Source organism: Urocitellus parryii, chromosome 3 (genome assembly GCF_045843805.1).
Source record: "Urocitellus parryii isolate mUroPar1 chromosome 3, mUroPar1.hap1, whole genome shotgun sequence".
Lineage (NCBI taxonomy): Eukaryota > Metazoa > Chordata > Mammalia > Rodentia > Sciuridae > Urocitellus > Urocitellus parryii.
In genome coordinates this window covers 154,188,302-154,203,717 of record NC_135533.1, presented here as the reverse complement: position 1 = coordinate 154,203,717, position 15,416 = coordinate 154,188,302, and the positions used below count along the sequence as shown (strand labels likewise).

At 47.9% G+C, this 15,416-nt stretch overlaps 2 protein-coding genes across 10 annotated transcripts in view; one reads left to right on the top strand and one right to left on the bottom strand.

Moving 5' to 3' along the window:
• Positions 1–3,989, bottom strand: part of Snrpd3 (small nuclear ribonucleoprotein D3 polypeptide) — an 18,099-nt gene extending 14,110 nt beyond the window's left edge. Inside the window, exons 1-2 of the mRNA XM_026412523.2 lie at positions 3,900–3,989; positions 2,302–2,445 (exon numbers count right to left, since the gene is read on the bottom strand). Coding sequence (XP_026268308.1) covers positions 2,302–2,427 — 126 coding nt within the window. The 5' untranslated portion in view covers positions 2,428–2,445; positions 3,900–3,989. The remainder of the gene's footprint in view (positions 1–2,301; positions 2,446–3,899) is intronic.
• On the top strand, positions 3,906–15,416 carry Gucd1 (guanylyl cyclase domain containing 1). Of its 9 annotated transcripts, none has more exons than XR_013343353.1 (7): positions 3,906–4,138; positions 9,088–9,172; positions 10,134–10,299; positions 11,415–11,506; positions 13,397–13,638; positions 14,284–14,703; positions 15,292–15,416. XR_013343353.1 is itself a non-coding variant. In XM_026412515.2 (7 exons), the coding sequence occupies exons 2-7, from the start codon at positions 6,174–6,176 to the stop codon at positions 14,376–14,378; spliced, it is 771 nt and encodes a 256-aa protein (XP_026268300.1). In that variant the 5' UTR covers positions 4,055–4,382; positions 6,118–6,173; the 3' UTR covers positions 14,379–15,416. The 9 variants fall into 9 exon arrangements, 8 of the variants coding, with proteins under 8 accessions (XP_077652271.1, XP_077652270.1, XP_026268300.1 ...); XM_026412515.2 differs by adding an exon at positions 6,118–6,264 and having other exon boundaries at positions 4,055–4,382; positions 14,284–15,416; XM_026412514.1 differs by lacking the exon at positions 3,906–4,138 and adding exons at positions 4,943–5,003; positions 6,118–6,264 and having other exon boundaries at positions 14,284–15,416.

The following is a 15,416-nucleotide window of genomic DNA, read 5'->3' as shown; positions in this document are numbered from 1 at the left end:
TATTATGGTAGACCCAGAAAACTAATACAGGCAGGGAAGCAGGTAACTGGCCCCCCATCCAACATTTGACACACATCTCTCATTTCCTCTGTATCATGGTTCTTATCCCTGATGTGGAGAATGAAATAGTGTGTGAAAGAGGTCCAAAGTTTATCCCAAGTCATACTAGATGGCAGACTGCAACGTGATTTCAGGTCTAAAACCAATGGTCTGTAAGTCTGAGGCCCTGAAGATTCAGTACATTGCCCAAATTAATTAACTAAAAAAAAACCAAGTATTTCAATAAGCACATTAAGAGTCACTACCCTAAGTCTTGCATTCTACTCTCCAAACTAAAGTGCCTTGAAACAGATGAGGATCTCTTAAGCTAAAAGACTGCACTTATGAAAGTAAAAGAGTAACAGAGGCCAGGCCCTTTATAGCACAAAGAGAGGTGCAAATTTTCAGACCCTCCTGTTGAAGAACAGACAGCACAGGAGCCTGAACTCTCACAATAACACTGAGGAGATTAACCTCAGTTACTGATGTCAATCTCCTTGCATTCAAAGGAAATGCCTGAGGTGGTCAACCTGGCAGGAAGATGATGGATACTCAAAGGTACAGAAAAAAAATCACAAATAAATGAATGAACACTGCAAAGCAATAGACAGTCTGAACCCCTGACCCTCATTTTAATCAAGGATAAGGCTCTTTACCTCTCCAACCTAGAGAACAGTAATAGGTACCTTACGTTGAACAATAACAACATGTGAGGCACTGAGCTACCTGCTGCACATACATAACTCATCTGAAATATATAACAACCATGAGATTTAGGTATTATCCTCTTGGCAGTCTTGGAAGTGTGCTGCTCATATCTCCCTCAAGAAACAACAGACTTTGAATAGTATAGGGACCTGACAGCCTCCTGTGGGATTCATTACAGCATTCACCCTGTGGTCTCTCTCTCCACAAACTCTCAGCCAAATACTAACCATGGCAGGAGTACTAGAGTCAGACCATTTCTGTTCTATTCTAAACTTCTCATAGAAGCAATCCCTGTTTTGGCTGAGACTTCTTCAGAGCTATGCTGCAGTATGAGGCTCTTTCTGCTCAACCCTCCTTTCCCTGGTCAAACTAAAACCTCAGACTGAAAACTCTCTTGCCTACTCATGCTTATTTGTTCCATTATCCTTTTGTGTTCTTAGGAATTGAACTCAGTTGCTTTACCACAGAACTACAGCACAGGAGCCTGAACTCTAGATCTTATTTTTTATTTGAAACACTAAATTGCCTCAAATTTGCAGTTGCCTTGCCTCAGATTCCCAAGTTGCAAGGATTATAGGTGTGTGGCACCATACCTAGCTCTATTATCCTTTATTGACATTTCCTGAGTAAAACTTTTATACATCCAACTATGAGAGCCCCCAAATAACACCATCTCTATTTTACAGAAAAGGAAACAGACAATTCATATGCCTAAGGTCAGCTAGTTAGAATTCAAATTCACATTTTTGATTCTAAAGCTCAAACTCTTAACCACAGATATAAAGAACAAAGATCATATCAAGTAATGCTATAAAAATTCACCTGACTATGGTCTGGGGTTGTGGCTCAGTGGTAGAGCACTTGCCTAGCGTGTATGAGGCACTGGGGTTGATTCTCTGTACTGTATATAACTAAATGAGTAAAGGTCCATCAACAACTAATGTTAAAAAAAACAATTCACGTGACTATGCAAAAGACAAAGTAGTGCTATGAGAAGGGTACCACATCAGGAAGCTTTTCCATCATGTATTAGCAGAATGGTGTCTAGTAGCTTAATTCTTTAATCTCATTCTCTCTACTTTATGGACGTCAAGATTATCATCAAACTTGCTTCCTCACAAGGTAGTTACAATAATCAAATGAGTTTCTTCCTCCAAGAAAAAAAGTAAGAACACACTGTATGAGTTGAAGATTTTGCCAACTGCAAAGCATGTGGGGAAAATGAATAACAGCCCTGACTCTGAAGGAGTTTACCAAAGGGAACAGCAACATTTCTCTAAAATAGCCCTTTAAAATATGGGAGAAAATGATTACAGGATAGAGAAAACAAAGGACAAAATTCCAAATTTATATATGGCTTTTCTGCCTCAAACCATGAGTTTCCTGTTCATGCATATAGTCTGAGAGCCTATGAGTACCTAGCACACATTAGGCATTCAGTAAATAATTGATGAATGAGAAGAGCCTTATAAAAACCTCTAATCACCCACCACCCCTTTGTCCTTTGAGATACTGGAACACACCTCCCTCACAACCTCATGTAAAGCAGGGTACCTGGCAGTTCATATTGTCTTCTGCTTCAATGAGCTTTCCTCGGTATACCTCACCCGTGTTTGTCTCACATGTCACAATGTGGCCCTCGGCCTCATGCAGAACTTTAATCGGCACACCAATAGACATCTTGGCCGGAACAGAGTTCTACAATGAGAGAAACAACATTCAATTAATCTTTCAGAGTCCAAGAAGGACTGGTACTCCAAGATGCCAAAGCTACAATTTCAATAAAAGAAAGGGAGTGGGCTGGGGTTGTGGCTCAGTGGTAGAGCACTTGTCTGGAATGTGTGAGGCCCTGGGTTCGATTTCAGCACCACATATAAATAAATGAATAAAGGTTCATCAACATCTAAAAAAATTAACAAAAAGAAAGGGAGCTTAGTTCTTGGCTTGGAAGAACCACAGCAAACTCATGCAAGATGTGAGATGAAGAGGAGTCATAGGATGGACAAAGGGAAAGCTAATAGGAATGAAAAAAAACCCCTCCCTTCTCCCACCCTACTATGTGTCCCTTAATCTTTATCAAAATAACTAATAATCAATACAGTGTGCATGCTGGGGGAGAGAGGACTGGCATCCACCTTCAGAATAATATATTTGTCAACCTACAATTGCTAGTGACTCAATTTTGAGAATGTTATAGACCTGAGTTGTTTAGAATGGTAGTCACTGTCTGCATGCACCTAATTAAACTTAAATAAAACAGAAAATTCAGTCAGTCACCCTAGGCATATTGCAAGTGCTCAACAACCATGTGTGGCCAGAGACCACAATACTAGGTAGTGCAGACACAGACCAAAGGACTCAGACAAATCTAAGAGTGGAGGTTGTGCTTTTCAACTCAGATCTTTCGACTCTCCATTTATTGCACTACCAAGGCTAAGGAAAAAAAGTATCAAAATGTTCAGAGTGATAACCTGCTGTAAGCAAGCAATGTTACTGTGAAGGAAAAATAATCAGGATAAATGTTTGATTTACACTAATTAAAAAGAAATAAGCGGCGAACATTTTGACTCAAATGTGGAACACATACCATGTGTTCAAGAGACAGAGAAGGTAAATGAGTAAAGAGAATGCCTTGGTGAGAATTTATGGCTTTCAGCTTTAGGAATTTGTATTATAACAACAGGGAGCTACAGGATTATACATAAGAAAATACATAATGAAAAAAAAAACAACAGCACTTATAAAATGATTCGAATATACAGCTTAAAAGCAGAAAAACTTGTTACACCTTCTACAGCAGTCTGGAAAGCACTGCAAGAAAGAGGCAGAAATGCAAAGACCTTTGAAAAGGATGATCCAAACAGGACTTCGGGGAAGAAAATGATTAAGCAGAAGTGATTCCAAGATTTCCTGGATATTTCGGGAAAAATGACCTGTAGAAGCATAGGAAGTGAAAATCACCTACTTTGGGGAACAGTTAGTGATTAACTATTCCAAGTGCTAATGATACGATGGAGCGGGCCCCGCTTCCCGCTCTCCTCCCTCCCTCCCTCTCTTATTCCGGCTGAGCTCCGAGGCAGCGTATCTTTCTCCGACGTCCAGCCCTCACAAGTGCCTCGGCCTCCCCTCACCCACCCTCGGTCTGTCCTCACCTGCGGCGGCCTATTCCTCCTTCTTTAAGATGTAGCTAAAATTGATGCGACTGCAAAGGCGTGAGGAAAGCGAATGGCGGCAACCACGTTCCCAGAATACCACGGGTTCCCAAAATGCCGCGCGCATGACCCGCCCTTTCCTTTCCTTATTGGTGGGCGCGGTCTAGTCTCTGCTTCCTCTTCACCCCGCCGGCTGGGAAACGTGGACTATGGTACAACAGTTCCGGCGCCGGAAGAGAGTGAGTTGATGACAGGGCCCAGGGGTTGAGGGAAACACCTACCCTGGAGCCGGCAAGGGGACAAGAATGCTCGCACTTCCAAGCACTTCACACAAAGGGCAAGCTGGACAGCAAGGCGGGTATCTGGGGCCTGGGCTCTCGGATCGGGAGCGACAAGGAAGTGGTGCTGAGGGCCAGGACCTCGCCTCACAATTTAACCTTTGGATCACGTCACCGCCTGGTGAGGGCGGCTGAGCAAGGCGAGGTATGTCACTGTACAGAGAAATGAAGTGTAGGGGGGCCGCCCCGGGAAAATCCCTAAAGGGAGCCGGAGAAAGGATGCCTGGAGCCTCCGCCAAGTGTAAGGCGGGACTAGAGCTAACACCTGAAGCTGCAAAGGACAGGCCCTGAAGGCTGGCGGAGTTTCTTAAGGGGAAGAGCCTCTGAAAAGCCAATGTTTGCAGTACGCCGGGGCTTCCGGGCGGGGCTCAGGGAAAGGGGCGGAGCTTCCGGGAAACGCGTCATCGTTAGCATAAGGATTGGACAAGGGGGAGGGACCATCAGAAACCCGGACTGCGAATGGCGGGGGCGGGCTTAAATCTGGTGGCTGGGGCCTCTTGGAACCCAAGTCTGGGAAAGGGAAGGGAAGGGCGGGGCCTCGGGATTCCAGACCTGAGACGGCTGGGGCGGGGTTTGGGGCGGTCTGGCCACCGCCTCCCCTTCTCCCTACCACTGCGGCGACCGAGGAACTCGACACACACCGGCCGCGCTCCTGGCCCAGCAGAAGCCGAAGCTACAGCCCGCGCCGGGCCGGGGCCATGGGCGCCCCGCGCCGCCGGGGTCATGAGGACGGAGGCGGAGGCGGCGGGGTCGCAGCTTGAGCCCGGTCAGTGCCTCTGTGAGGGCCAAGCCCTCACCCTGGGGACCAAGGGGGACACCGCCCTAGCGCAGCGCAGGGTCTGGCCGCACGACCTTGGGCCGACTGCCGTCCCAGCCCAGGCTGTGTGGAGCTTGGAGCGAAACCTGGCCAGGTGGACTCTCGCGCCTCGCCTCCCTCCCCCACACTTCTGTTCATTTGTGTTTTACTGATACTCCCAGGGCTAGGACCCCAGTTACTTCTGATAGCGGTCAGAAGCAAAAGATCCTGTTGGAGCTGCCTTGGGAGGTCCCGCCTCCACGGGGGAACTGTCTGAACTGAGACCAATAAGGGGAGGCAGCTGCCCGAGAGAGTGTCTGTCCAGCAATGGGAAGGCCCTTTTCCCTGGCTCCCAGACTCAACGACCTGTCTTTTTCACTGTGGTTCATTCTGCCTTGAGGATGCTAGAATCCCTTTGATTGTCCAAGAATGGGAGTAAGGAGGTAGCCATGATTCCTGCTTTGCTTAAGATACAGACAAGGTTGATGTTAGTAAACAGGTGAGATGCCAACTTATGAGAGAGGTCAAGAGTATGGGGGACCCAGAGCCTAAGATGTTAGGGAACGTTGGCACATCACATCCAGGGACTGGTCTTTTTTTTGTGATTGCAGCATGGAATAGAATCTGAACATTATACTGGAGTTTACATCTCTAGTCTTCCAATTATCTAACTCTGTGGTCTTTACTGAGATACTTTCTTTCCTGAGTCTTAGTGGGGTAATGCTCACATTCATAGGGAGCTTTCTTGCCCCAGGCATTTTGCTAAATTGTTTATATGTGGTGCCTCATTACTCCTCATAGCAACTGGGTAAAATAGGCGACCACTGTTGTTTGCCCTTTTGTAAAGGCACAGACTGAGGTCCAGAGGGGTTAAGTGACCAAAGACAGTAGACAGCCTTTATTTCTTAGTGACAGCCAACAACTTAAAGCCAGACCAGGGCCTTCCAGGCAGACTCTAGGTCTCAGGTGGGGTTGTCTCCTGACTCCAGGCATCAATATCTGGCAGCTGCTTTGGTCTCTGAAAGCTAAAGCTGTTATCAGGACAAATGTCAAGGCCTTGCCTTACCCTTATCACCCCCTACAGGAACATCTTCATATGGGCTGACCTGCCTGTGCCAAGACTAGGATGGCCATTTGGAGATGTTTTGCTCCATGGGGCTCCAGGATCAAGGGGTTCCAGGGCTCAGGGCAAGAAGAGGAAGAGCAACTGAGTCTCCCAGGGTCCAAGAAAGCAAGTATCCTGTACCACATTTTATAGCTGGGCACAAGATGGCCCAGCTAGTCAATGCCAGAGCCTAGGCCACAGAGTAAGAAGGGAGTCTTCAACAAAGGACTATAGTCTGGAAACCTGGGGCAGGGGTACTGCAATAACAAGTAGGCTTGGGCATCTCAACGAGTAAGGCCTTTTTGGAAAACTTGTATTCACCAAACATGTTTGAGGGCTGGGAGAAAGCAATTCAACTCTGTTCTTACCTGACACCACAGAATTCTCTGTCCAGGGGGAAAGTGGATGCCACCTCAAGGACTCCACATTGACAGACCTTGGGAGGTACAGGAAACAGAAATTTGGACTTTCAGACTAAAGGTTATACCAGAGCAGAGGCTGGAGAGTACAGCCTGAATAAACAAAAACAGAAAGGCTGTTATAGTCACAGGGGTTCTGAAAAGGGAAGATACTGGTTTATCATTATAACACCACATCCTGCAGAGAACTCTCTTTCTAGCCAGTCTGTTGTGTGGAACTGTTTTAGAATATAAGTCTCTGGAGATCAGGATTTGGGTCTTTTTAGTCACATTTTTGTGCCAAGAGCCTTGTACACAGCAAATGCTTAATAAATCTGTTTTTTTTTTCCAGTAAGTAGTAACTTAGAGTTGTTATTAAGCATCAGATACCAGGTACTGGGAAAACAGCAAACAAGAAGAGCAGGTTCCTTGCTATCTTAGTCCATTTGTGTTGCTATAACAAAATCCTGAGACTGAGTAGTTTATAAACAATAGAAATTTATTTTCTCATAGTTCTTGAGACTGGGAAGTCCATGATGAAGGTGCTGGCAGGCTCAGTGTCTGATAGGCCCATTCCTCATAAATAAGCTCTGTCTTGGTATCCTCACATGGCAGGAAGGGAAGAAAAGGGGACAAATGCTGTGTCCTCACATAACAGGTCAGAAGGGTTGAGGGAGATGTAAGCTAGTTCCCTCTGACCCTTTTATAAGGCACTAATCCACTCATTGTGTACCCAAAGTCCTCGCCTCTTGATACCATCACAGTGTTTTTTGGGGGGGACACATTCAGACCATAGTATCTGCCTTAAGAAGCTTATAGTCCAGTGGGGCAACAGTAGCTTCTTTTGTTGTACTAAGCACTCAAAGAAACAGGATGTCATTAATGGGGCCCCTTACCCCTCAAAGATATAATCAGGAAAAACCTCTTAGGAGATTCTGAGCTGGGACTTAAATGACAACAGCACCGGGGGAAGAGATTTCCAGACAGGGTGCCAGACATACAGAGGCCCTGGGGTAGAATGAAATCTGCTGAGTTTACAGGTCAAACAGTGTACAGATCAGGGTTGAGGTAAGTCTAGTGGGCCAAGATTGGGTCCTGCTAAGAGGTGAGAATTTTATTCTAAGAGCAATGGAAAGTTGGATGAAATTCATTAGTCTGCTGTAAGCAGAGACAGAAGGTGAGTAGAATTTGGGACAAAGGACAGGTAGGACTGAATCCATGGCAGTGGTATGAGACAAATATGTGAGGGCCTTGAATGAAGGCCTTGGTTCTTTTTCGAGGCATCTGGGGAAGAGGACAAAGCCTCAGTCATGCCTGGGTTCAGTGTACCAGTCCCTGGCTAAGAGGCAAGGTTCTATGCATACTGTTGCCTTGAGTGCTCATGGTACCCTGTAGGCTACATCTGCGATGATTCATTTCATAGAGGAATAAGCAGGCACAGAGAAGTCAGGTGGCTCAACAAGCAGGTTGTCTTCCTCACCTATGCCATCCTGCCTTTATTGGCCTTATTGCACACACTTTGAGGTAAAGCGTGGCCAGTAGCAATCACAGGTCCATTTGTTATTGCTGTCTACCAAGACAGGGACCTTGCCTATGTCACTCACCACTTTACTATAGTACAGATGCCAAGCACTTAATCAGGTTCTTGGAAAATATTTGTCAACTGAATGACCAAATCAGACCAAAGTCCCCACTTTAGGGTTGGCCAAACTCAGTTTAGTAAGAGGAAGTCCATTGTCTAGCTCACAGCCAGCCAGTGGTAGAGCCAGGACTAGAATGCCTAGGTCAGGCCTTTTTTTTTTTTTTTTTTTTTTTTTGCTTCATCTCACTACCTGGCAAGGACAAACTGTGAGGTTGCTCAGTGACTGTGTTAGAGAAGCTTTCAGAAGCAGTCCACATATACAGCTTATTCAACAGTCCCCTTCTTACTGTGACTTTCATGTGTTGGTTGTCCTAGTGCCTTTGGAATCAGGTAAGCCTCCCGGTGTCCCACGAACTTGTATCTGCTAGGTACCTCCCATTTGCCATCTGGTCTGAAAGCAGGAAGTAAAACAGCCCTACTCCTGCTTCAGAGATCCTCCCCAAAGAAGGGCTGTGAGGGAGAGACATGGGATGATGTGAGTATACATGGTGGGGGCCAGGTCTTAAAGGGGCAGTACCTTAGAAAAGGGAGGTTCAGGGGCAGAAGTTAGCTCTTCAGAAGCCAGGAGCATCTAGGCAGAAGAACCGTGTGTGCAAAGGACCCCAGGTAAGAAGGATTATGACAGGTACAGGTTCTGCCTGAAGGACAGCCTTATGACGGGGAAGAAGCTGAAGATGCTAGGACAGTAGCCACAGAGAAATTGTCCTAAGAGACATGGGAACCAATTCACTGGAGGATTTTGAGTAGGGCTAACCTGCTGTGGCTGGTGTTTGGGGGAGATCACTGGTATTGTAAGAATGAAGGACTGTGGGAAATCTTCTGAGCCCCCACAGGATCTAGGTAGGAGGTGATGACTGTGTCTCCACAGGGAATGGTAGTAGAGTTGAAACCTTCCTCTGTTCCATGCAGGGGACTTTGTGCAGCTGCCTGTGCCCATCATCCAGCAGCTCTACCACTGGGACTGCGGCCTAGCCTGCTCTAGGATGGTGCTTCGGTGAGTGGAGGGGCCTACGCCCTCCCTATTCACCAACTACTATGGTTTGAGGGATGCATGGGAAGACACCTGGGTGGGATTCATCTTCTCTGTGACCACCTTTGGCTGAGGTTGCAAGAAGCCTATCTTCCATTTGGGCCCTGTCCTATTTACAAAAGTGAGCAAAGGGTGGATCAGGTCACCCAGATCTCTACTCTGGTAATGCCTAGGAATTTGGGATGGCCAGAGATGTTCCAGGGGCCTTCGCCTAGCCCACAGAGCAGCCCGTAACTGGTATAGGGAATCCTCTATGCTCCTAATCTCAGGCTTCTGGGAGTCTGCTGAGCTGAGGCTGAATGAATATTATAGGACCCTTGACAATCAGAACCAGAAGAGACTATAGCCATCATCTTGTACAAGAGTTTTCAGTCAGCTGCCTGGAACCCTAGATCTGCCTCTCCCTTATCTGTTTCAGTTTTACATTCTGGAATTGTGGGAAAGATGGGATTCAACAAAAGGTTCAGTGCCTAACACTTTGAAAACCACTGATTTGGAGGCTACGGGTATAGCTCAGATGTAGAGCATTTGCCTAACATGAATGAGGCCTTTGGTTTGATCGCCAGTACCACCAAAAATAACCTTTACAAAACAAAGCACTAATGTGATACAAAGGCCTAGAATCAACATAACCATAGAGGATGGTAACTTGCCCAAGATCACACAGCCTGCAAGAGACACAAGAAGCAAAATCTAGGTCCTTGACTCCAGAGCCAGAACAGTGCCCCAGGTAGCCTTAGCCTTGATAGTCTTCAGGTTGTGTTCAGGCAGCATGTGGGCAGGTATAGGGTTTCATGATAAAGGACAGAGCCTTTTGGGGAGCAGAAGCAACAGTTGCTATAGACCCAGTAATGGAGTATGACCTAGTTCCACCTATGACCTAGTTCCACCTTGAAGCTGAGCTTCTTGGCCTCTCTGCTTGTAGATACCTGGGCCAGCTGGACGATGGAGAGTTTGAGAGTGCCCTGCAGGAGCTGCGCCTAACCAGAAGTATCTGGACCATTGATCTGGCCTACTTGATGCGCCACTTTGGTGTGAGGCACCGCTTCTGTACCCAGACCCTGGGCGTCGACAAGGGTTATAAAAACCAGGTAAGCCACCACACCTGGATGGGCCTTCTCATTTGAGGCCACATAGAGGCATAGGTCACCCAGTTGTAGTAGTTAGAAGAGAGAGCTGTCAAGGCCTGGACATCTGGTGGGATATAGGTGTGCAGAGACCAGGGGCAGTGGCAGATGGGCTATAGAAAGGATTTACCAGCCACATTGAGCAGGTGACCATGAGGTCCAGCCTGTGTGGAGTACCTAATCACTGAGTCCTGGCTCCTGCCTACCTTCTATGACACTCAGAGGATGTTCAGAAGAGCATTTACCTTCCTTCATTCTTCCTTACTGTCCTCCAGCACAAGGCCAGCCCAGGGCCTCCAAGAACATCACTCTGATTTCATGTAACCCTCATTTGCCCATTTTCTTCCTTCTCACCAGGGCAGCCAATTCTAAGCTGAGTAATTGGTATTCTTGAAGAAAAACGAATATTGTCTTTCCTTTTTTTCCTATTAAAAGTAATGCCAACATTGACAGCTGAGCCCACACGTCAGTGTATTCTGTTTCCCTGCAAAGCTAAAGCCTTTCTTACAAAAGTTCGTGGCCCAGACTCCAAAACATGGCAGAGCGAAGTCAGTGCTGGCTAGTTAGCAAAAGGGCTGTGACATGGTGGCAGTTGCCAATCAACTTAACTTTCCTTTGAACCTTCTTGGTCAAAGGAAGAAGGCTAATGAATCTAGTCTGGTTGAGGCAGAGAAAGAGGCTTAAGAACAGGGTCTTTTTAGCCTCCTCCATGGGGGTTCTGGTTACCATAAGGTACTTGCACCAAACAAAGGCTGTTCCATGAACCATGCCTGGATAAGCTGAGCTATGGCTCAGCCTCAGACCCCACCTTACCCTTTTGCTTTGAGCTCTTGCTTATGCCTGCCATAGGGTGACCAGTCTTCCCTAAGGAGCTGGCCTGAGCCCAGCTGCCCACCCATCTTGATAATGCCTCTGGTCCTGTTTACTCCCTGGCCTGGGACAGACTGGGTGTGCTGTATGTGCAGCCTGCCTCACAATGGAGCTTCTCTGCCCTCCCACATCCCCTCCTTCTATAACATATTCTTTGCTTTAACCATATGGAGTGAGAGTAGTCAAGTGGACTGCCCTTCTCTCTTTAGTCCTTCTATAGGAAGCACTTTGATACAGAGGAAACCCGGGTGAACCAGCTGTTTGCAGAAGCTAAGGCCTGCAAGGTGCTCGTGGAAAAATGGTGAGTCCTTCTCACCCTACCATGGCCAGTTACCTCTGGTGAGGTTGGTAGTGAGGGAGATCTCAGGATAGTGTTTGGGAAAGGCTGGGGCTCTAGAGTTAGGCAAAACTAGTGTCTCCTACCTAGGCAGTAATTTGCCCCTCTGTGCTTTGTTTTTTCCATCCTTAAAATGGGGGTCAGTGGAGCTATATAACCTAGACTCTGGTCTGGAGTGGATCCTGAGCAGGTACTGGAGGGAAAAGTGAGTGATACAGGCTGTGATCAGCTCTTGGACTGTTCATAGGATAATGGCATGAAACAAAACATAGAAGCCCTAAAAAGGGAAGGACAGCCTGAGTAATGTGGTGGCAGGGCGATTGACAGTGGACAGGGACAGGAGCAGGGAAGGCCACATGTACAGACTGTCTAGGAAGCTTGTTCCCATGCTGGGACCTTACATGGACCTCTCCCTTCTCATCCATATGTGGGGGTGGGCTGGATTCAAGCAGACCCTGGGGGCAACTTGCCCAGATGTGGTTAGCATTCTCCAGACTTGCTTAGAGGCTACACTTAGACGTCCTATCTCTAGCCCCTGGCCAGACTTTCTGGGACCATTCTTCTCAGGTTTACTCTTTCTTTATAAAATTATGTTTTTATTATTAACATAATGTAACCACCTGATAATTTGGAAAATGAGAAGATAAATCTCTACTATCCTCTGGCCACATGACTGCCTGATGGAAGTAAAGGCAGCAAACGTTTTTTTAGGGCACTTGATAGGCACTGTCTTATTGAGCAGGGAAGCTGTTGCCGCCCCATTTCTCAGGAGGAAAATGAGGCTGGGAGAGACCTGCCAGTGCACGGTTCCCCCAGCATTGTGGCTATGCTGTGATCTGAACCCAGCATTTCTACACTCATAATTCTACAGAGCTGCAACTTTTCGATCTAGCATGCTCCTTCTTTTCTCCCATAGCTGAAATTCCCCTCCTCTTGTACACACCAGTAGGAACTCTGCCAGCTATTTTGTTTCAGAGACTAAATGGAAAAATGGCATGTTTCACCGGCCAAGGCAGCAAACCAAACTGCCACGTGACTCAGCTGAGGCTAGAGTTGGGCCAGACCTCATGGTGCTGATGCTGCCACTCCTGAGGAGCTGATTAATGAAGGAGGGCCCCAAGTGGTGAGCAGCCCCTTCAGCAAATTTCGGGGAGCCCTTGGCTTAAGGGCCCCAAGCCCCTTCTGTCCCTTCTGGGTTTTTGTTTAGATTTGCTGTCTGCTGGAAGACACAGAATGGGGCCGCTTCTATGAGTCTGCCTATGGGACAGCTCCAGACATTGTGCTTACTGAGTTAACTTAAAGCATTCCCCTATAAGTGCTTTCTGAGTGATTCCTTCTGCCACAGGAGCCTTGGAAAAAGGGGAAAATAGCCCTTTTAGAAAAACATTTGGTTTTGAATGTGGCCAAGCCAGGCTCTGCTCGGATTTGGGGAATTAAATTGGGCTAGTAATTTCCAATGTAAACCACATAGGATTTATGGGAAAGTAGAAATAGGGACTTGGCAAAATATCTACCATACCAGGAGTGAGGTTCCATAAACTGTTTAGTGGTCCTCAGTTGTGCCCATCTGGAATTGACCTTCTGACTTCCCTTCCTGAAGGGCCAGCTGGTCCTTGTGTTCTCTCAGAACTCTGCTAACAACATACACACACTGGTCCTGTGTAGGCCCTGAGCCTAACCTGGGCCAATACGATAAGCAAGGATGTTCCATGTACAAGAAATTCAGGGCAGAGGGAAGACAAGTCAGGTCCCCAAGTTTCGTAACACAGGATAACGGGGGTGTAAGCAGGGATCTATCCAGTTGAGATGGGGAATAGAGCCCATTGGCACCAGCTGACCCCCTTCTGCCCACAGCACAGTGAGTGTGCAGGACATCCAGGCGCATCTGGCACAGGGCCATGTGGCCATCGTGCTCGTGAACTCAGGGGTGCTACACTGCGACCTGTGCTCTAGCCCCGTCAAGTACTGCTGCTTTGCACCCCGTGGCCATCGCTGCTTCTGCCGTACCCCTGACTACCAGGGCCACTTCATTGTTCTGCGTGGTTACAACAGGGCCACCGGCTGTATTTTCTACAACAACCCAGCCTATGCTGACCGTGAGTGCTGGGGTCAGGGTGGGCCAAGGCGGTATGCATTCACTGTCCCCTATGTTCCCACAACTTCCTCCTATCCAGCCTGATATGACCACAATCTCCCTTGCTGCCTTTTCCCCAAGGCCTCTACTACTCCTGGGCTCTTGTCATCGGGGCTACCCCTTTTACCATGTAAGCAAACGAGCCACAAACTTGCACCAGTGCTGGCCTCTGACCACCCCTCTTTTCCACTCCACTGCTCAGGTCCCTGCCTCAATAACTTATGTTGCACAGGCTGCAGTGTCCACTCAATCCTTCCAGGACAACCAGTACACTTATTAGAAAGTCTGTCCAACCTCACCCTTGCTCCATGCTACCTACTACCCTCAGGGTACAGGGACAGACTTTCCTGACCTGTCCATGTGTCCTGGAGCATGTTTTTTCCTTTCTCTGGGCTTTGCTTTCTCCATATGCTATACTGAGGAAGGGTCAGAGAAAGAGTTCATGAGGGCCAGAATAGGCAAGGAAGGCTTCCTGGGGGTGGAGGACTTGAGCCAAGAGGTGTGGCCCAGCAGATGGGATGTAGACCTCACCCAACTTCCCTGGGCACTGGTAGGTTGGTTGCTCTCTCCCCACCTACTGATCCCACTCTGCTCTCCCCACTCTCAGCAGGAATGTGCAGCACCAGTGTCAGTAACTTTGAGGAGGCCAGAACCAGCTACGGCACAGATGAGGACATTCTCTTTGTCTACCTGGACAGCTGACAGCAGGAGCCTGTTGTGCCCAGATCCTTGGACCCCAACTTCAGCCAGCCTAATCAGTATGCCCAAGTTGGGGGCTGCTGGGACTGGAATGCAGCACTGCAGCTTCAGCCTGTCTGACAAGGCTCTGTGGAACTCTGGGAACTGGCTTAGCTGCTTTGTCAGCTAGTGCTATATGTTGTCATTTACCCCAAGTATCTGCTGGCTCCTGAAGGCTTCTCCAGAGTTCTGAGGGGAGTCTCCCCCAGGATGACAAGCCTGACTCCAACAATGCCCATTGGAAGTCCAGCTTCAAGGATGCCCTTGTTGTCTTCTAGCCAGACCCAAGGTGAGGGGAGAGGCCTGAGGCAGTGTTCCCATAGACCTAAGGACTGAGTCTTGGAGAGAGAAGTCACTTATCTGATGCTACTCATCAGGACAGCATCTGCATGTTTGGAAAGTGTAGCTGAATTCATGTCCCTGGAGCTGGACTGGAAGTGCTACAGAGCCCCCTATAACCCATGGTAGATGCCATTACTACCACCTCCTGCCTTCCAGTGGGCCCAAGTATCTGACTGGTTATGAGGCCACTGGCCCCTATCATGCAGTGTAGACACCTCATAGCCACTTGGCTCTGTAGGGAGGAAGGCCCTAGGGAGTGTGCTGGACACCAGCAGAGAGTGTACCCCAGGAATAAACAGCTACCTGGATCCCAAAGAGCCCTCCTCACCCATGAGGCCTCCTGACACCAGCCTAAATCCCAAAAGGAGGGACCATTTGTCCTCTGGGTGTGGGCAACCCCAGGTCTGTCGGAGCTGGGTGGTAGAGCCTCTTGTTGTGAAGCAACGGGCAGGGGACAGTCTGTAGTCTCCAACCCACACTGGTTTTCATGCCAGGACCTTTTGCACAGAATGTTGGATCTCTTCTGTCTTGACAGAGAATGGTGATGACTGCCCAGGATCACACAGCACAGCAAGCAGCATTGACTGGAGCTGGTTTCTTCCTTCCTTATTTCCTTCTTTCCTCCCCTCACCCCTTTTTAAATTTTTGTTGTTGTTGGGA